Below are 23,439 nucleotides of genomic sequence, written 5' to 3'. Positions count from 1 at the left end.
GGATGTGACCTATAATTATAGTGAAGTGAATACTAAAGGCCATGTTTGTTTATTTTTTTATCGCTTTGATCTAGTTACGCATTTTTTTATGCTAAATGTGAAAACATCAAAGAAGGTTGTCCACTCACATCTCGTTTCACATAAATGTTGTTTCAGAATAATAATTATTATGGAGGCCAACGAATCAGCTTTGCTCTTAAATTTATTTCCGAGTGTCTCTTTCGTTTCATAGTAATGTACAAGTACTGTAGCATAGTGTAATTAGAAACGATGCATATGCATGTATGTTGTCTTCATGTCAATATAGGAATACTTTATTCTGTCTATTAGTTACTTTAGGTAATTGTTTGAAAGGATGAACAGGTTTGAATACTGAATAATCAAATTTACAAGCATGTTAACAATAGAACTATATAATAAGATTCTGAAACATGTTAATAATTTGATAGTTTGCGGTACACCATGTATAGTTCTGTAAGAACTGTTGAGTTTCTTGACGTTTCGGTCAATGCACTTGTCTACAAAACAGACGACCTAGGCAAGTTTACAGCTTTCGATCTCTGTGGGATCTGTGGGAATTATTGCTGGCGACGATTGTACACTGCGTAATTCGTGGAAGGTATTTTGTTATCCAATGAGAGGCTTTCTAATATAGTCATTTGGTTTAGTGTCTTTAAGAGGGCACTGTCATAAAAACTATGTTATGCTAGATCTGCGCTAAGCTAAAGGGGTAGTAGGCTTTGTCCAAGGTTGCCTCAAGTATTGTGTGTACGTAGTGAGGGTGGGGTGACCCATAATTGTCAAATCGAAAAAAAAATAAAATAATTGATATATTTAACTTAAATTAAATTGCAGAGGAGACATATAATGTACTAAATTGACTGTAAAAAATCAGTAGATTACAATTTTTAAAATTATGAAATTCACAATTGTAAACAAAATTGCCATAGGACTTTTGTAAGGAATATAAATTCCCTGGCATTTAACAGATAGGAATGACATATTATAATGTTTTACTTATAAATTTTACATTTTTTAAGATAATTCTTGCGTAGGAAGTGAAATACCAATTAGTAGAGATATTTGTTGAAGGAGATTTGCTTCGGGATGCATGTCTGTTATGCTTCCAAGAAAATGATGGTAATTAATTCAATCAAGTCTATACATGCTCACAGCAGAAACAGGCCCTTACTTATTTATGAACCATTAAATCAAAGGATTTCCCGGGTTCCTTTTTATAGGGGGTTCTTTTTCTCCACCCAAAAAAACAAAATGAAAAACAAGCAGAAACAGTAAATGAAATTTCCTGAAGATTGGGACAAAAAATAATCGGGTTTAGAAATGTGATTCCCATCTAATTTTCCCCCTAACTTAGTATAAGATACCAGATACAAAACTTGATTGTAAAATGATTACTTAACTTTGGTTATCATGTACATGATAAAAATAGATAAAAGTATAACAAAAGCCAGTTTATATAATGAAAGTACATTACCATATTATGTTTCAGAATGCGATGTACAACTGGTGTAAACAGATCTATCACAACCGATGAACGTGGTGAGTTGCGACAGTGTTTACTGAAGAAAAGGCAGATTTCTGGCGGAAGTTGACTGTCTTCCAACAGCGGTGCCACAGCTGTGATGATGCTTTCGTGGGATACATTTTTCAATATATCATCATTCTGTATAAAACAAACATTCAATGTGATGTAATAATACTGTAATACAATAATTGTACTTGCAATTCCCACACATTGAAAAAAAAGTAAATTTGTATTCATAATGTCATAAATTATGGTTGTACAATTGAAAATTCATATATGAAGTTGGTTATTCAATATCCAATTTATTCTAACCTATAAATATGGTTTATGATGATAGTTAATACTAATAAACATAATGGCTTGCCTCACTTTTTCTGAGTTTGTATTATTTATATTAAAATTGTTTTTGGTTTAGTTATTATTGTCAATAAAAAAGGAATCATGTTATTTTTCAAAGAAAATATAAATTAATATTATTTGTTTAATGAAGTTACACTGAACAAATGAAATTTAATCATATTGATCACATTTTGATATATTACTTTTATAATAATTACATAATACTGTACTTGGAAAGAAGTGCGGCAAAGTTAATTCAATTTGTGGTTTTGATCCTTTAATTCAGACTGTTCAGATAATTCCAGGAATAAGATGAATGCACTGTAGTCTATGGATTGGATATGAATACAAACACATTCTAAAGGAAACATAGCATTTTAACATGGCGGCCAATGACAACAGTTTAAAGATAAAACATATCTGGAATTCATTTTATTTTATCTTCATATTTAAAACAAATTGAGAGTTCGAACATACAAAGTAAAGGCAAGAACTGATCGATCACTCACTGCTAAACAAATTAGCAGAAAGTGGTAGATTTAATGTGCTAATTTGATACATCAGTGGTTTTGGCCAATAACGATTTACTTCTCCTGCATGGATTTACAGTCATGCTGCTAATGTTAAGGTAAATGAAAAGATCTTTAAGAATGCTGATTAACCCCAGACGAGTACTCGGTGGAAATTTATCCGAGTTGAGACAGACACCACCTTCATTAGAGTTTTGAAGCCCATTAAAAATGGTAAATATACTGTAGTATTGTAAGTATAAGTGAAAAAGGAGTTATACTGTATACTGCACAAAACATATTGTTCCCACAAATATTTTGATCAGAAAATGACAAAAAGTTACCATTGTATTTTAATTCAACAGACTGTAATTATGTAAATATTCATGATTACATCACTGTATGGTAAGCAATGACTAGACAGAATAGGTTGAGGAACTAAATTTGTTTTTAATTTATTATTAATCTTGTAGACGGTTCAGTAGAAGTTCAAAATCTTATAAACAGCCAATCCATCCATTGTTCTCTTCACTGCTTAGATCTTGTGTTCATTTCAACTGAACACCACATAATATAGCTCAGCATAAGATTTTAAAATAGAATCGCAGTTATTTTGTTTTTTAATGGACTGTAGTTCTTTAAATGTTAAAATTTGTATAAATAACTTTTAACTTACATTTATATTACTTTTATCTAATAATCTAAGTGCAAATAACTTGATAAATTGATTTTAAATGATATCCGTTTTTGTACAGTAACTCTGCAATATTCTCTAGGCTTTTATTCAACTTCAATCTGAATGTCATTTTTACAATTGCAATATATTTCAAAAGTAAATGCTGTTTTTTCTTTAGGGGAAGGAAGGACTGTCTAGAATATCTGCAATATGGACAATGACAAATTGATGAATATATACATAATGTGTCATTATGTTCCATACAAACAATAACCTAAAATATCACAATCAATCTTACAACCAAATATCTCTTTATAAAAGTTGAAATTTTGTACAAGTTATAATATCATCGTAATATAAACAAAATCACATATTGGCTTCCTCAAACAATTCTTTAGTTTGAATAATATCACATCATTATAAATATTATCTTACAGTATCTGATGTTGTTATCATCATATTGCAATATTGATAACAAAAGGAAATATTTTATTCAGATTCCATGGCCAAGTGGTAAGCCATGGCACAGGAAACCATAGTCATAAAATCAGCACAGGTTCAACAAGCCAATTAAATACATCTATCATATTTCTGGATTCAGCACTGTTACATTGCAAGACACATTTGTTATTTCCCAACATTTCATTTACTCTTTTGAATGTGAAAATGCATGTTTGACATGACCATAAAAGCCCAGTTCTCTTTACTTTGGGCAATTACTAAAATTATGAACTACACAGTATCATGCATAGAATATACTATTATTCTTTATAATTATTTGAGTTTATTGTTAACAGCGGTTCATAAGTAAAATAGGTTGCTACATACAACATGTCCGCTTTTTCTTAATCCATCCCATGTACTCTTGCACGCCCACACAAAGTGACAATGTGTCAAATTAATGGACAAATTTATTCATCTAATCGATGTTTCTCTGAAGCTCCCTAGTCAGATTGTTTTTAATCCCATTATTAATCATCTTTTCAATGTGATCGATGCATGTTTGAAGAAGAACAAAATTCATTTGTTCCAAGAGTATATTGCAATGACGATGATGAGATGACCTGGAAAAAACAAGGAGAGCCAGCGCAATTTATTAGTACCTGGGAGTACTTAGAAGATATCAGCAATCAAGTAATATTTCCTTTTTCTCTATTGAAGTGAATCACCATAGCATCTTTCATGTCATCCTCATGCTACACAACCAAGTTCTAAATGTCAAACTCTCTTTACTAGTAGTGCATACAGGCATTGGGAATAAACAAAAAAGAATATATTACAAACACAAAACAACCTCATGTATGTAAATAATAAAGAATGTTATATTGTACAGTATGTTCGGGTATTGCTAAACACAGCAAGCCATAGCAAACCTAAAAAAAAACATAGCAAACCCCATCGAACCAACATAAAAGTTACTGAATCGTGTAGTGTCATGTTAAAACATTTTTGTTAACTACTATTTTTGGGGTAAAGCACCATGTTCTTCATCATATTTTCTCCATTGAGAGGGTCTACTTCTGTAGGTGTTTACATCTTCCTATATTTGGAGCTTAGAGCAACACTCTTCAGATCTATCTCTGGTGTCCAACATCATCCGATATTCATGGATCTGTCACTGCACAAGCTCTTTTGTGCTCCTTATCCATGCCAGAACTCTTTCTTACCATTCCACTTTCTGTTCTACTATAAAAATAATGTGCTTTCCACCAGCCTATAGCTGTATTTACCATTACACTGAAAAACACTTTATAGACTGTACTCTTAAAATTAAAAAATTCTGAAAAAAAAAAGCTTTTCTGAAAAAAATATAGCATTTCATGGTGACCAATAACAACAGTGAAAACTCATGAGGTAGACTTTGCTATGCACACATGACGTCACAGCAATTTACGACAATGACTGTACAGTGAGTGAGTGTGGCGAAATCGTAAATCTCGCAAATCTATATCCTACGTTGTCAAAATATGGTTCTTGGTAAAGTTGTCCTTTAAAGACACAGGTCCACAACATCACACTCGGACTCTTGGAAATCTTATACTAAAATAAAGACATTTTTTCAATCTAATTTAAGGTAACAAACTGCAGTTTATAAACTGATGTTTTGAAAATTTATGATAGATTTGTAACTAAAACTGCAAACCAGGAGACCTGAAATGAACATAGACCTCATGTCTCTTTGTAAGAATGTTTCCTCATTGAAACAAGAATTAGTATATAAACTAGAGATAACTATCTTCAGCATGAACCCAGTCAGAGGAATAAAAAAAAACATTTTAAATTATGGTTTACATTTAATGTGTAATTAATGTTTCTTCTATGCCAAATTACTCTAGTACTCTAGACGTTCATCAAAAGAACCAAATTAATCTAAAATATTTGACAATAGTATAGTACTATTTATTATTTTAATTTGTATTGTGGGTACCCGGTTAAACACAACTACACTGATTACTGAATGAATGCAACATTATGGGAGTATGTTTCCAGACATGTCTGATTCAGAAATGACCGGGGTAATAATGTGAAGGGCTTAGAGACTTTGTGCAAGCGCTATTAGATGACATTAATTATTAATATTAAATTTAGTACCTTCTGACAAAAACATAGGGTTGATAACAATGATTCAAAGGTTGTTGCTATAGAATTTTAGAAGATTATAAAAATTGTCAATCAAAAGCTTTGCTTAATTTTACCTAGTGACAGGCTTAATCTTTCAATGCTGCAAATTATCATAACTATTTATCAGTTTTTAAAATCAAAATTCTACGAAAATAATGAAATGATTAAATTTCCATGTCATAGCATCATATAATATATATTTGCAATTTGTTATTAAAAACTAATTATAATTATCAATCATGCTATTCAAATAATAAAATGAATCTGCTTTTTAATGCAATCACAGACTTCATGAGAAATGTAGATATTGAAAATAGTAAGCTCTCATAACAAATGACAATCAGTATCTTTCTGTGCAATTTATTATACAGAATGTTAATTACACAATGAATTAAAAATAGATTGGAAATTGATTTTTTGTGTCATTGAATTGGCTGAAGCTGACCAGATCAAACACCATAAATTTAGCATGTCATATAATATCATACTTGATAGCTAAGATGTTTGATGTTTGAGTGATCAAAATTCATATGAAAGATATATTAAACAAGTGAATTTGACAAGTTCAAGTGTAAAATAATAAACTATTATTAACTAATTTTAGGTTCATATCAGTAATTGACTTGACAAACTACCTTGTCAAATTGTGTTTTTCTTCTATGGTATACCATTATCAATCAAATAAATTGGATGCAGTGTCCAAGATAACACTGGTAAAATAGTCTCATAGCCAGAGTATTTCAACAGGGGATACTTTTTCTTTTTCCACAAAAGATGGAAAAATATTTCCTGAAGTAGTTTAAGTTAAAGACACTATCCCTACGCTTTTTTTCCGTAATAAAAGGTCACAAACTGCATTAAAAAAATATCATACATGTATAAGCCTATTGCGATTATTGAATCTTTTTTAAACGGTTAAAAATGATGTGAAGGAAAAACAATGGACGAACCACAACTTTTCAGCGAAAATTCTGGTTCTTCTCTGATTTGTTAACAGATTCTTAAAACAAGACAATTAATTCAACAAGAAAACACCAGGCTAGGCCTATAATAGGTAGTGTACAATGTTTGAAATATAATGAAAGGTGTGTACAATTAGCAGACTATATCAAAATATCTTTGAACCTTGTGATAAAATGAAAACACATGAAGATTATTACAATGATGGACCTGACATCTAGTGTGTATAGGTACTGATTATTGTTCAAAAATAATAATATAATAATAATTATAATAATAATTTTATGACTCCAAAGTCAACGCACACACTGTACTTCTACATTACCCTATCTTTCATTGAATCTCATTAATATGGGCAGGTGAAAAGGAGTAAAGAAAACAATTAAAAACATGTTCATTGAATAGAAAAAGTCATTGAACGAAGAAGCTCAAAAGATTATGTAATGTTCAATTGATAGTGAAAAAAAATCTGTACAATGAACTCCTCAATTACAGTATGGTAGTTTAAAAATGCTAACATTATTAGGATCATGTGATTTATGAAGTAGTAAAAGTATAGGAAACGACAATAATGGTGTTCAGGTTCAAGAGCGGCCAGAGATGTGGAAGACCTACTTTATATGATCATGAACTGACAAGGAAAAAAGATTAAAAAATTAATAGTACTTGTTTTGTTTTCCTTAATGTTTATATCCCACTTTCATTGATGTGGTGTAAAAATCAATTTATATATAAAAAAAACTATTACATAGAATACTGATGTCACAACTTCCCATACATATCAAAACAAAGCACTTCATTGCTTCCTATGATTTCCACAGAATCAGATTTCCTATCTTGATCAATAACAAATAGCCTTTTGAAATGCTTGTTTCCTTGTACTTTTCAATATGAAAATTTGATTGATCTTGTTTTTTTTTGGGGTCAAATTTGGCCCAAATTAATAAATTTAGAAACTGTACTGTACAAGTACATTGCCTACTGCACTATTGATACAACCAAACTAAAAAGTATACCAGAATGTGTTTGTAGGCCTATACAAATTGAGTATTGTAAAAACATTCACAGAGAAGTTTATACTTCAACAATGTTTTCAGGCACAATCTCTGCTAGGTGGGGTGGGTATAAAAAACTGTTCAGAAATTAACAGAACTTTATGGTAGGGGGAAATAAACTGATAAGTTGATAGGCTGATGTCTTAAACTAGCTGTCAAATTTCTGAATTCTTTTTTAGCGAAGTTGCAGCTCTTAGTACTGAATCTATTGATTGCTTAGGTGTTCTTTGTCTTATCTTGTTTTTCAGCTTTTTTTTTTAATGAAAAACTACACAGGTTATCATCCCATCCCAGATAAATACTGACATACAATTACTGTACCCTTGTTTCTATCTTCAAAATGTTAACTTACCTACCCTAAAGGAACAAAGGGTCATTTACCAAGTATCATGGTATCAACAGTAACCTTTATACTTTCCCCAAAATAAAAAAGATAAAAAACTTGGAGACAAACATCTTACCTGCGACAAAAGATCTGAAATAATATCCAATGGTGCCTGGAATACTTCTTGGTCTTGTAAAGGAGAGGTACGTGTCATTTGTATCATAGCCTAAAAGAAAATAAAATTACATTTTCTTGCATAATTTCTATCAGTTAAAATTACCAATGATAGGATTTATTCATGTTTTCTAAATTCTAGTCTCATTACAAGACATTTGAGTGTGCGAACAAAACACATTAATCAAGTTCAAACAAGTAAATGACTGTCTATCTGGATTTAGTGGAGTTCAAAGTTGACCTCCAGTAGCAAATGTGCAGAGTACACTGGGTACACCATTCTTTTTTGGAGTTACATGTGCTGTGACTTATTAAACAAAGAAATTTATTAGAGAATTTAAATGGAAATCATAATACTAGCTTAAATGTTGCCGTTCAGATGTGAGGTTATTCTCTCGGTTCTCTGGTGCCACCAGCATGTTCATGCCTAAACTGGTCCACTAGGCAAATTTATTCACGCGAATTGATGACTAATGTATCTTAATATCTGAATCTACTGTACTCTTTGTGATGTGATAAAATGCTCAACGAATCAGAAAAGGACCCTATATGGTAACAAGTGCCTTTAACACAGACCATTAGACTGTATTTAGCTGACAATGGGTACAAGGAGTCTCTCCTGAAATATACACACTTTCACACATTAACAAACTTTGTAGAGCATGAATTGTAACCACTAGCAAGTGTGTAACATTTCAACATTAGTCGTTTCATATCCTTTTGAGTCTCCTGAAATTAAATTTAATGAATCTAAAAATGTTGTTGGTAGCTCTACAGACAAATATTCTCTTCCTTCTCCAAACATCATTATACTTATTGATGTGGATTTTGTATTTAATAAAGTTTGGAGGATAAAATATTTGTATTGTGTTGATACCAAAGAAAATATCAAGCTATATCTAATTAAATAAATTTTATGGAGCATTGATTTAAATAATAAATTTGAAAACCAAATTTGTTTTATTCTTGCCTTCCATACCTGTGTACACGGTTACAATATTCCGAGTACGGCAACAATCAATCATCCATAGATTTATAGAATTGAACCAAGCATTGAGTTTTTATTTTACTATAGACTACTATACCTTGACTTCACGCATAAAAACATCAGGACGAGATGCGTTACAAAGCAGCTTCTTAAATCTGTGAATAGCACGTTTCCATTGTATTGAATGAAGCCATTGATCACGGGTGTATACATTTGATGCCTAGAAGATTTAAGAAATAACACTGTATGATTCTATCTATAGTAGATTTCAATTAGTGATATCATAACAAACTGCTCACTATAAATCCATCAGATCTTTATAATCCTTCAAATAATTAAAAAGTGATTAAACTTTGATTCATACCATCCTGTAAGTTGTGATGATTTGCTGTTTGAAATGAGATAAAGATAAAAGTTAAATGTCTACATATCTACATTTTGTTACACTGTGACAGACTAGCATGTGAATAAAGCATTATAACTTTATTAGATTCTCGGGAAAATAACCATGAAAAATGTGTTGTTACAGTATGTGTGAATCAGGTACAAAACAGTATTGTCTATATAGTGCCTGTTATGTCAGTGCCTGGTAGGCATATCAAGCAGGACATCAATGACACTGACAATGAAGCTACATGAACTATAAAGATTAAAGGTAAAAAACAAACAAGTATTCAAAATATCCGTTTACAATTATTCAGTTTAAAATTTGGTTTTGGATGACATCAACAAATACGTCATATTTCTAATATCTTATGATGTTATTGCAGCAGCTGTTCTGATTGCCAAATGTATTTAAAGAGAATTGTTTTTTGTTGTGGACATCGTTTAACTTTGTAGATTCAATATCTATGAGTATCTGTTAATCTATAGACGGTTGTAGACAATAAAAGAAAATAATGACATAAACTCTGTACTGTATGAGCAAAATTAAAAGTTAAAATATAAATGTAATATTCAAAATATCTGTTTACAATTATTCATTTTTTTTAATTCATGTTTATGGATGACATCATACATACATCAGGATATCCTATGATCTTAGTGCATTTGCCAAGTGCCAAAGAGAAAAATTATTGAATTGAAACCAATCTATGTTAATGGTGACGTTGGTCACTGTAGGGTGATGATGAAAACAAAAAAATGTATCTGATTTTCTTAATTCAAAAGTTTTTTCCAATTTAAATATCCTTTTTGCAATTTATGTCATCTATATGACATATCACATCTCATTTTGAGTACAGAAAAGAGGCAGCATGTTTTACGATGCGCTATGTAAATATAAAATACTTTACATGTAATTAATTGTTCATATTGTATTGACTATTCTAATTGTAAAGTTTTTTACAGTATCTATGAATGTCTAAAGGTCTTTCACACCAGCTCCAGTCATGTGAAATTGCACATACAGCATTTGCGATTTTTTGTTTACGTGACCAGGCACATGGATATCGAACCGAAAGTCAGTCCAGTTTGAGGGTGATTTTTTAAATTAAGTATTATGTATTCTTCATTTTAAAGTTTCTTCAAGTGTAAGTTAATGTATTCTGATTTCAAGTATATTTTATAACATATGTACATTTTTTTTAGGTCAAAATATGTTTTATTCTAGACACTCAACTCAGAATCTTGACTGTAATTCAATAACAATGCAGTAACTAGACATGAAACTCGTCACTTTGACGAGTTAGTTATCCGCACCACGACAAACGCCACGTGCACGTCATACGTTGGAATATTGCACACAGATAAAGTTTATGGCATTATGACAAGAACTGAAGAATATGATATGCTGTTAGTGCTGAATTCTGTCAATTTTGTGTCATATAGTATATACATGCAAACAGTATAAGCTGTATACATATTACATACAGTGTAGAATAGGTGAAATTACGGGACCCGCCATTTATTCCAATTTTTAACATGGCGACGGTATCAAAATGAAACACTTAGATAGCAATTTCAGAAGGAAATTATCTCAGGAACAACATATTAACGTGTAGAAGAAATTTGAATACGTAAAATATAGATGCGCACCCTTTTAAATGTGATGAACTATTACGCAAAATATGAAAATACAACTTTTTTTATTCAACTGGCCATATGATGACGTCACAACATCCGATTGGCAAAATGTTTACATGAATTCGTATCTACAATCCAATAGCTTCCAGAAAACGTTTTAATCGTGATTATCACATTTTATTCTTACGAGCTATTACAGATTAAAATTTACTGTAAAGATGAAATTAATGACCCACGTAATTAAAATTTTTAGGCATGATGACGTCATAAAAATTAAAATATTTTTATCTCATGCTAAAGAAAGTTGATTGACCTACACAATATATAAATGTAGGAGAAAAAGGAATACAGATAAGCGTGATGCGCTCCATTGAATGTGATGAGCAATAACGAAAGAGACAAAAATCCTATATTTTACATTCGTGTGGCCATACGATGACGTCACAATGTTTTTTTAGCCTTATTGATGCATGATCCGATATCTACAACTCATCAACTTCTAGATTTTGTAATAAAAATAAACGGTTAACGGTTTACTTTAGAAACTATGACTGTTTAAAAAAAGACATAATTTTGACGATTTTTTAAGCTTTTTCATAAAAAACGCGCACAAATTGTCTAATTCAACGTGTTCGTATGGCGTTATTTAAACTGAAAAAGGTCTAAATTGTTTTCAAAATTACTAGGAAAGGCTTGAAAAGTATAATTCAAGAGAAAAAAATATGTTTTTAACGCTACGTACGCACCGCGCGCGTAAAAAATTGCGCGCCTGTGAGAATTTTTGACATGCTCAAAATGACAAGAAACGCGTAAAAAGTTGATTAGAAATTAATTTTGCGCATTTTGAAATTTTAAATGCGCGTGCGCGCGTAACTTCTTGTGAAACATGCCATTTTTAATCCGTAGAAAATTTGCCCCTGATATGACTTAAATTTTGTCAAAGTGTCAATACTAAATGACTTTTGGTTTTTAATCTATGATCAATCATTGAAATTCATAAAATTGCGCGTAAGTCACGTTGCGCAACTATGACGTCATTCAAAAATAGGAGGTGCACAACTTCACGTAAATGCCCATATGTTGTCAAAGTTATGAAATGTTATGTTTACACATTTTAGAGAAACACGACTCACAAAAAGGAAGGAAGGAAAGAAGAATAATACAGAAAAAAAATATTGATCTCATACAATAACAAGGAGTTATCCGCTTGGTATACCAAGCGGATAACTAATAATTGTATTTTTTACTTTGGAAATAAAATATTCGGAAATAATTACTACTACTATGTTATGCATGAATATGAAAAAAAATTAAATATCGATATTTTAAACTTTTTTTTATGTGGATTACCATCTAGAAGGTAATTTGTATTTTACATAATAAAGTTATTACCAAAGGCAATCATGAATAGAATAACAAATAGCTAAAACACTAATGCATAATAAATTCACAACAAAGGTCTAATTTAAAGCTTTCTGCCTTTAATGGGGAAATCATTTCAGCATTTTCAAAAATCAAAAAAAAAAGAAAATCATTGAGACAGGGTACTATAATGTGAATAAAGTCGACAAAATTTACGATGATAAACATTTGAAAAGGCCTTTTCCTCTCAAAAGACTGAAATTGTCAGAAGAGAAATTTGCATTCTCTACTGGCAATGTAAACGTATGATCTTGGTGCGGCACAGCTACAAACGATGCTGTACTTCTACTGTGTGATGTAATCTACAATTGGTAGTGGCAGTGTTTGCCAGAATGGAATAGTTAAAGGTCCTGACGCGACATGAGAAGTAAAAAAACATGACTAAATACCTGAAGCATAACGGCAACATCAATTTAGAGTGCAGTTTCTAGACTAACTTCTTTAGCAAACATTTCATTATTACATGGCCCTGTTATGGAACCACAACTGCAGATTTCACAATATAACATCTGATAAAAGTTTTTTTTACATTCAAGTCCAAACTCAAATAACTCTTCATTAAAACCCAAGCAAACACCCACGATATTACATCATATATTATTTTAATGTTAAAGAATGCGTATAATTATGTTCTTGTTCATTGACTATGGACTTGTGCAATCAACTGATTATTTTTTTGTTTGTGATTCACTGATTGATTGAACTTTTTTCATGGTTTTATATGTTATGTTATTTATGTGTTATAATGAGGGGAGACAGCTGGACTTGAGTCTCTATGTTGTCCTTTGATCAAATGATACTTTGTTGTTTTTCTTACAATTACACAATTACTGATATTTGCTGATTTTGGTCGAAATAAATGTTGAATTGAATACAAATATGACAAGATTCAAATCACCATCATATTTATGACAAATTATTAATACCATCCTTACTATTTACTTCTAATATTATTAAATCCTCCCTGACATTGACAAGTTTCTCCTTTTTTTCCACTGCATGAGAATTTTATTTTTGTTGCGCAATCAGTTATTTAAAAAAGCTTTCATAGCATAATGTGGCACACGATCTTGAGTCTAACTAACAGTAATTCTGCACATATTCAATGTTTCCAAATTTGTGCAGAATGACATTTTGACTCAACAGCTAGTCATGTGGCCCTCCCATCAAGAAAACAAGAATTAGTTGTGATCTGAAGTGGCAAGGCCTACTGTACGTTTTATTATTGTGAGTATGTAGTAGATATTATTCAATCTACTCTAGATCATGTTATTGCATTATAAATTTTATATCAATACTCTGGTAATACAGTAGCCTGCTTTAATTAATTTTTATTGATTAAGAACTCAATGATGAATTATTCAGATCATGATTGCAATAGATTATTCAAAATTGCACAACCAATGCAACCTATTATTACCTTTAACTAAAAATCATGTTATGCTAAAAATGTTTTGCCAATTTGCCATCTAACCAGATGCATCTATTAACATTTAGACTGAATAGTACTGTAGTCAATTAACATTTTAATAATTAATAATAATAATCTAATAGTAACTATTAATTAGAATTAACATACTAATTGCGCATAGTACAACAAATTCAATTTCTGGTTTTTTCATAAATGTAGGTCAGAATGTGTCAGGTGGGAAAATCATTCTGCACATGTTTCTGAACATGTGCGATGAAGGATGGTGTAAAAAACTATGAAAGACTTTTCTACAAAGACTATAAACTGAAATTAATAGTTATAGTATCAATTGTTAGAAAGCAGGAGTATATCTGACATACTGTAACACTGTAGCCCACACTGCAAAAGATAGACTCCAGTGGTGTCAATTCAAATGTTCTATAGGTTTAGAAATGAGACAGAACAAAAGGTTATCGTCACATTGTTACAGGAAATATTTACAGTAATCCAGGAACACTTCTATATAATATAACAAACAAGATGTATTGTACACCGTCTATAATTGTTTTACTCTGCGTGTAAAATTGAAATGCTGCCTCTTTGAATTGCTTAACATTACAGTGGGACTTGGCCCTGTAGCCTTTCATTAAAGTAGTGTGTTATGAATTTTTGAATGTTTTATATTTGCGATTTGGCACAAATAATTTAATTCAGTGGAAGGTGAAAATTTGTTACATTCACCTTGTGAAAATATTACTTTCATCTTTCACCCCGTGGCATTATTTGTACCATTTCACTTATAAATATTCTCTATATCAAATCATAATTATTCATATCCAAAATATAGTATATTTTGAGTTCCTATCTCTACTACAAAACATTACAATAATCCTTTCAGCTGGTAGAAAAAACAGGTTGTGGTTTATGGCTGCTTTCTCAAGTAGCCACAAACACTCTTGAGAACAAGTTCAAAAGGTCACAAATTTGTAATTAGACTTTGATGTTACAAATTACAATTAGTTTAATTGACCTCTGAAATACGTGACCTTCCATAAAATTGTTGTTGATTGTGACATCATCTGCTTTTAGAGAGCTTTTAACTTGGCAAATATTCATTAAATAGACAACCAATACTGGAAGTAAATCAACAGGATCATGATTAATTTGCATAATTCATACAGCATGTTGGAAGGTTTTAATTGGCCGCCTAGTTTACGTTGTCTATAAAATGGCCAGGGGTGAGGGAATTTCAATTTCTTTCACTTGTCCCAGGACAAGTACCTGCACGGAATTCACTTGTCCGAGAAAAAAATTTACTTGTCCCTCTTTATTGCGCAATAGGCGTAAAATTGCGCAATAGGCGTAAAATTGCGCAATAGGCGTAAAATTACACAAGTGTCAACAAATGTCACGCAAGTGTTTATTGTCTATTTAAAATTCAGCAGTTTATAGGCCTAGCCTAGACTTTTTTAGCCCGCTCAATATTTTGATAAAAATAACGGTCATTTTTAGGTTTTATTTTATTAACAAAACAGTGTGAGTACTGTAGGCCTAATTAATAAATAGTAGTTAAATAAAAAATAAAAGAATTGAATTACCAAAAAAACTGTGGTGTCTATTAATAAATACAAACGTATCATAGCCTAGGCCTAGTCATACATGTGAACTGATCTTTAGTACTGCAGCTAGGCCTATGCCGGCTAGCTAGGTATTTTTTTTTTTTTAATAATTTCTATTTTGTCCAGGCATAATTAATTAACAAAATAATACCTAATTAATGTAGGGCTGGCTAGGCCCAATACTAATTAAAGCTTAGGCCTAGACCGTCACCATGGAGAGAGAGAAAAATACCTCCTCTTCAGGCCCCAGCCAGGAGGACGGAGGCCATCCATACTCTAGAAGTTAGGCCTCCTACTCTACAACTTCTGTACGGAGAGAGGATGTTTTTGTTATTATCTAATTCACTAAATAAAATAGCTTGTTGCATTTCACAGGTAAATTTATAAAAAACATTCTTTTCCTTATGAAACCACTTTATCAATTGTCCGTTCCATGCACGATGTACAGAGAAAAATGAAAATACTGGGCCTACCACCTCCTCGCGTGTGTACAGCCTCCATGTTGGGGCATGGTATTTTTCATCAACAATACCTGGTAGAGTCCATTAATTACGGGGGTTCTTTTTAACTGGGCATTTTTTAATTACCCAGTTAACCTATGTCTCAACCACTGCATGGTCCAAAAATGTTTTAATTACCTCCCCAAATAGAAAATCGTGTAATCTATAATGATGCGACTCAGGTCATTGACCAATCAGTGATGTATTAAATGCACTGGGTTTAATGTGCTTTGAAGAAGCTTGCTATTTTTGTTAATGCACATGGCTAAGTGTTGGCACATGGTTTTCTGTGCTCTTAGTTTTAATTTCCTGAATTTCAAAAGTGCTTGTCATGGGACAAGAGGATACGTCAAATGTGGTTGTCCGACCGTAAAAAACACTTGTCCCGGGCGTCGGGCAAGTGGGTTCGCTCAGCCCTGATGGCTGATGTGTATTCTGTACTTGAGTTGGTTGAATAGAAAGAATGATGGGTTGAAAGATTCTTTCCATTTCAACAAATACAAAACTTTCAATATTTGGCAACACCCCTACTGTATCAACAGTTAAGTAAACTATACTAAGGCACCATACAAAAGACCAATAATAATAATACTACTTTAATACCTAAATCAAAAGAGCCATACAAACGTCGCCGGTCAGATTGTTGCCACGGAAATAAGACAACACACTTTAAATTAGTAATAATATTCATGACTACTATTAATAGTTGCACAGCAATCTAAAAATGCTGACTTTTTCATGGACTTAATAGTAACATTGGAATGGAGGAAATCGTGTTAGGAAATCAACCAATAAAATGATGATACACTTTAAAGATGAAAATATTAATTTCAATCCATTAACAAATAATGTAAAGAAATACCTGTTAAAAATCTGGTTTGTGTACCACAGTTTTCAAATGTGTTACTTCATTAACCACTTTGAACCTTAGACGTACCTCAGTTTTTAATAATGGATGTTTAGTACTGTAGTACTGTTTTTAAAAATGTTTCCAGTACAATGGTCATTTTGAAAATAATGACAACGGAAGTCTTATATAGCACCTAACAGTACAATGTCTCTAAGCGATTTACACATGAAAATGATCCATAAAATATCCTAAAATAACCAAAAAAGGAAGAAAAGCTGAGGAACCATTTACAATGCTATCATTTCTTGTGGTAGATAATTCCAAAGATGAGCAGATGTAAGAAAGTGGTCTGTTTGTGATTTTGAAAAAAAGTTTATTTTGTGTAGATGATCTTAATGATCTAGGAGGACAATGGTGTGATAAGCTTATCAGATGTAGGATGGCAAAGTTAACTTCAAACTCTTGTATTAAGTAGTCAACAAAATCGATGAATAAACATCCTAGTGGGGGAAAGTTAGGCATTAGACCCCATTTTGGCCACTTACTGATATATGAAATCTAAGAATATTTTTACCAGTACAACTGTGGTTATTTTGATGCCCTGTGTAATGGATTGCTTTGGAACAATTTGTATTACGGGTTCTGAAAATGTAAAACTCGGTTTTAGTATTTAAACTTCTGAGAAGAAAAAACACCTAATTATTAAAAACATTGAAATCTCAATAATGTTTTTAACTAACTAAAATTACTCAGTAGATCTTCTGGAAAACATTTTAATAAAATACTGTATTTTAAATGGTTTACAAAGTTTCAACAAGTTATAATGCTTTTTTCTTTAATGCTATATTTACAATTGATTATTTGTCAATGCAGCAATACAATCTCTAAGGACTGATAAATACAACATTTAATCTCAATTGTATTAAAATGTAATTAATTATATTAGAATCTGTGTTAAACCATGGAGGTACTACTCGAAACCTCCATGGTTGTACTCAAAATCATCTTTTTTATGAAAGAGTTCTAAACTAAACAAATTCTTCTTTATCTACAAATTTGTTTGGCAACTATGGTACAATTTTTATAAAAACAACAAAATAAAAATATTAAAAAACATCTAAAAAAAAAAAAAATTATGAAAATTTATGGATTCCAATTATATTAGCTAAGTATACAGAAATACTGTAGATGGGTTTAATATGAAATTAATCCGCTTTAGGTTACTTCAGGTTAATGTGACATCATGATGACAGATTGATTTGTCCAATTCCTGAAAAAGTCTTAAATGGCGTATGGCTGGTTTAATGGTAACGAATTCAGGGAATATACCAATTACATTAAGTGGACTTGGTTATAATAGGTTTCAAATGTAAAACACTACCAAGTTATACTGTACTAATTGTAATGTTAAGATCATTATGAAACAGGGTTTGCACGTGTTTCTAAAAAGAAATCAATAAAGTTGAGAATGTCTTGACGTTACGGTAAACGCTATACAGTACCGTCTTCTGGAGTTAAAAGTTGAGATACAGTAATTCTGAAATTTAGCATTTTTATAGATCAAAAATACAGTGATTTAATTCACTTAGGTTTACCCCAGTGGTCCCTTTTCAAATTTTGTTTTGTTATATGTAAACACTAAAAGACGAATAAATAATGAAATATCCCATTTTGTCAACAAACAAGATAAGTAAATAATAACTAACCATATACTGTAATAATACATTGTACATTATTCAATGACTATGCAGTGGATAATTTCTCTTTGAAAATCCTGAATACTATATTACTACGGATTAATTAACACAGTAACTCTTAACAATGAGTTTCTATTGCTTCAGATAATATGTTGTACTGTATTACAAAAGAAAATAAAACCTCGCCTACACAGACTTCCTGAATGTTTATCTGATATTCTCTAACTTTAAAATATGATGTGTCAGCCATACTGAATCGTTGTACAGGTAATTGCTGGGGGAAAGTCCTTGTCTAAGTCTATGATTGAAATGCTAGAGCAATTTTCTGGTGGTACGTTAGCACTGCAATTCAATGCTTAAAAACATGAAGCAGTTATTCAGCTTGCTCTTTAAGAATTGTTAAGATTAATTACGGTAACTATATAATGTACAGTAATACCTTTGATTGAAACATAAAAACTAACTAGAAACAATGTTTGAAAGAAGTAGGATGTTGATATCCTGTAAAGCATTAAAACAAAAAAAACAGTATCTTCAAAAGCGGTTTATAAACAAAGGTCACGTTATACTATTGGAGAATTAAACCGGTTTCTCGGTATACATGTAGTGGTCGTGTTATGACGTTATTGTTTTCCACAGAGAATAGTCAAATACTCAGGCCGTTCAGTTGACATTTTCGTTAAAAATTATTCAACAAAAAACAGTTTAAAGAATGGTTTTGGCAAGTTGCCCAATTACATTTCCTTTTTGCCTTTTCTTTTTGACAAAATTCTATTGCCAATAAAACATACGGAACAGAACATTCCCTTTCCTACAGGAAGAGGCGTTCCCTAAATTGTTTATAATTAAGAAAGGGTACAGTATCTATTTCATAAAACTAAACTAAACTATTTCTAAAACATAAAGAATTTGAAAGTTGCATTTTAAGTCATCTCACTTTAAATAAATGTATACTGATAACATACCACCATCAGTAAATATAAAATATAGTAAAACAATATTATTAGTCGCATGGACGCGACTCAATAGTTCACTATGTCGGTCGGTCTGTCTGTCTGTCGGTCCGGTATCACTATGCGTTTTATCGCTTTTCTGTACTTTTTGAACTGTTTTAATGTACAGAAAAGTTTTAAAGTACATTACTTTTTGAAAGTTCATTTTTTTCTGAGAGCACGTGACTTATGGCTGTTGGCCTTGTTTTTAAACAAAACAATAAACTTGGCATTGTTTCTTTTTATATCTTTTTTTAAATACCAGTTGATGATGTAGGCCTAGTGTGTTGGCATATCAGTTTTCCCCTTCCCTTTTTTGGATGTTGTATACTGTAGTGGGTTGAATTTCAACATTTTAGCAATCCTCCTTGGAACTAACTGGTTTGAAACTTTACCTACTGTACTATTCAATTTTCATACTCATTTCTTTCATTGTACACCATTGAAAATACAGTAGTAAGTCTGCCTCTTTATGTTACATAATAATAGGGAACTTTTGATTTGAGACGATCAAAGCCCTAGCACGACTCAACTTCCCCACATTTGCACAACGAATTTACATGATCTACTTGTTTACAGGTCATTAACAATCACAAATCCAAAGCTCTCTAAACTTTGTTTTATATTATTATGAAAAGGTTCCCTATGATCTAGCAAAAGATACTGTAAACACACTGTACCTGTAGAATGATGGATGCGGAAGGCATACTAATACGAAGGCAGCAGTTCTGTCCAACTTGCCATCGGGTCAAAGGATGTACTTCCATGATGCTGCAATATGGGATTGGGCATTCCATATTTCCAGTAGGCTATAAAAACAACACCATAATTTTTTTTTTATGAAATCTGTGATCAAAATGAGTTTCTTCTAGATGCACAAACAGTCTGGCAAAACACTTAGTAAATCCCTAGTAAACATTATACTTGTGTAGGAAATTTAAAACAAATTATTATAAGGTAGTACATTTTTAATCATTTATGATACTGCTGTACAAACAGATAAATAAATAAACAAAAAATACAGGGTGGAAGGTAGAAAGAAACACAATCTTTGTGGATTTTTAATCTTCAATTTTATATTTTATTTGTACAGCATGCAATATCAAGATGTACTGAAACATTAAAGACCCATTCCCTACAATTTGTGACGTTTTGTAAAAATAATTCATATATTATTTTAAAATCCCTTGTCTTAAATGTACGTTTTATGGTAAATTATGATAAAAAGAGAGAAACAATGCACTATACCTAAGTAGCTCGCGTTAAATTCCGCTTGTTGGCCGTCTTTAGGCCTAGCCTAGCTAGGATTAGTTTTGTAGGCCACATCGTACACTAGCTATAGCCTGACGTTGTATAGTTGCTGCATTTATTGTCTTTCTGTTTTTGCCAGACTCCATTGAGCAATACAAATTGGGGGAAACCTAGTATTTTCGCTGAAAAGTTAGGAGTCTTCCATTTGTTTTGGCCTCACGATAGATTGGAAAGTGGGTGAAATACAGAAGAAAAATAAAAATATCAATCCATGCGCAATGCATGTTGGGATTTATAGCGGGCTGCTACAATGATTTGAATCGCCTTATTTTTCACATTTTTAACCATTTAAAGACGTAAAAAATCTCAAAAGGACCATATAGTATTTATTTTTACATTAAATATATGTTTGTGACCATAAATTAGATCTAAAAAACGTAGGGAATGGGACTTTAACCTGTTTCCTTTATTAACATTATGCTCCAATTTAATACATTAATAATGATGAATGAGTGTCTGGTAGATACAATAACAGAATTGATTAAAGTTAAAAGAAGACTTTCAAAATATAATCTTAACGACTGTGTCAACATAAAATGTATGCAATAGTCACAATAACAACAGATGAACAGGTAATAATATACGCTGGGTAGACGTTTGATTACGGTTGTAAAGAATTGCACTGAATAGCAGTCTACGCTGTATTTACAGTAATACATACTGAACAATTCCCATTCATTTATACTTTTTTTTATATTTATAAGTGTATAAATTTTTATGTAATATAATACCATTGAAGATTTTAAAATAAGTCTGACAAAATTACTTTGTGATTTTAGTTCTGTCAAGTACAACCTTATAATTTATTTTTTACTAAACTGTGTGTGTGCCAGCAAGTACCTGATTGCACTTAATTACATATGACCTAGTTTCTTGCTATTCTGCATTAAACTATAGAGAAGGCAATCAGCAACATGCAATAACCATGATTTGTTTTGTGTCTATGGTCTGTGACAAATATGCTTTTCTAAACATCAAAGACTAAAACATTTCACATGGTATCTCATTTGTGATTACTCTAAAAATCAGTTATAATTATATTACATTTATATCAACCAGCGGTGGATCTAGCATTTTAAATTTTAATTTAATAAAGGGGTTAATTGATCACCATGATTTCCTGACTCATAGTGTCTGTATTTAATCAACCCTACTGTATATCATCATATTACGTTATTTGAAGTACAATACTTTAAATCTAATTTATTAATGATAATTATTTCTATTGTACATTTGTCTGGCTGAATAAACACAGAATGAATGGATGTAAACGAACAGGCTATTGTTCAATTACAGTATGTCCATGTTTTCAGTAGGCCTATGAATTGTTTGATTACAGTATACCATGGACCTATCAATTAGATAATGTTATACTGTAGGTCCATGATTATACAGACTTACAAAAACCTAGTAAAGTATCAATCAATCATTTAGGTTTGAAAAAAGCAAACAATTTTTCTCTTTAAAATTGATCATAGAATGCTTATAATCTAGAAGATGTAGAATAATCTAGTGAATTTTCTTATCGTGCCAAGATTTTTTAAAAAATTATATTTTACTGTACACATCAGCTAAAAAATCAACAACAAAATCTTACCAATTTTACTTTATTTTTCAATTTATTTTTCAATGTTTGCTTATAGTTAACAGTATCTTCTGATATACAGCCTTTTTTACAAATGTAATTTTTTTATCAAACTCAAAGTATTATGAAAACAAAGGCTTTTCTGTTTCATTTTGTGTGACATGAGTTTTTTGTGAGAGGTTTAATTACAATACCAGTGTTTACATCTTAATCTGTTTTGCAAGAACAAATTAATTGATTTACAATAAATAGTATTCAAAATTGTTATTCTGCAAGATTTGATTACAACTCCCTGATTTGAAAGCTGCACTGGAAACCAAATAAAAAATTATACTTTGTTACAGTAAGTAGCAGTGACGTGTTGCAAATAAATAATGCATCATAATACAGTGTGTCTGGTATACAATTTTAATTATGAATCTAATGTTATGGTGCCTGGGGATTCAACATCCAGATGCTTCTTTTTATTTTAATATTCTACAGTTATTAACAATTTGATCTGAATAAAATGCAGTCTGTTCATAGTGGTTGATAGATGTTTTTGTTGTCTAGGACATGAGTGCCCACTAAATTCAACTTATGTTCAGAGTTTCAGATGTACAATAACATACACATTTTTGGCTGTGTTACTCGAAAATAAAAAATGTAAAGAAAGGAAGACTTGAAGCAGTAAATGTGTATCAAAGGTTTTGGAATACAATATTCCACCCAAGAAAGCTGCAAACAAATTACGATTAAATACAAAATAGCTGGCTCTAAGGAAGACATCTTGAACCATAAAACATGGATTTCTTCAAATCCACCCTTCATTCAATGGGAGATGTTAATAATAC

At 31.2% G+C, this 23,439-nt stretch overlaps 1 protein-coding gene across 3 annotated transcripts in view; it reads right to left on the bottom strand.

The window, feature by feature from the left end:
• Nucleotides 1–23,439, bottom strand: part of LOC144849802 (C-Maf-inducing protein-like) — a 54,456-nt gene that overhangs the window by 26,734 nt on the left and 4,283 nt on the right. For all 3 annotated transcript variants that reach the window (XM_078706868.1, XM_078706869.1, XM_078706867.1), the window contains exons 3-6: nt 20,391–20,519; nt 9,292–9,414; nt 8,169–8,258; nt 1,496–1,684 (exon numbers count right to left, since the gene is read on the bottom strand). In XM_078706868.1, coding sequence (XP_078562994.1) covers nt 1,496–1,684; nt 8,169–8,258; nt 9,292–9,414; nt 20,391–20,519 — 531 coding nt within the window. The remainder of the gene's footprint in view (nt 1–1,495; nt 1,685–8,168; nt 8,259–9,291; nt 9,415–20,390; nt 20,520–23,439) is intronic.

The sequence above is a fragment of the Antedon bifida genome, chromosome 8 (genome assembly GCF_963402885.1).
Source record: "Antedon bifida chromosome 8, ecAntBifi1.1, whole genome shotgun sequence".
Classification (NCBI taxonomy): Eukaryota; Metazoa; Echinodermata; class Crinoidea; order Comatulida; family Antedonidae; genus Antedon; species Antedon bifida.
The sequence above is the reverse complement of the archived record's forward strand: the minus strand, read 5'-3'. Positions and strand labels throughout refer to the sequence as shown.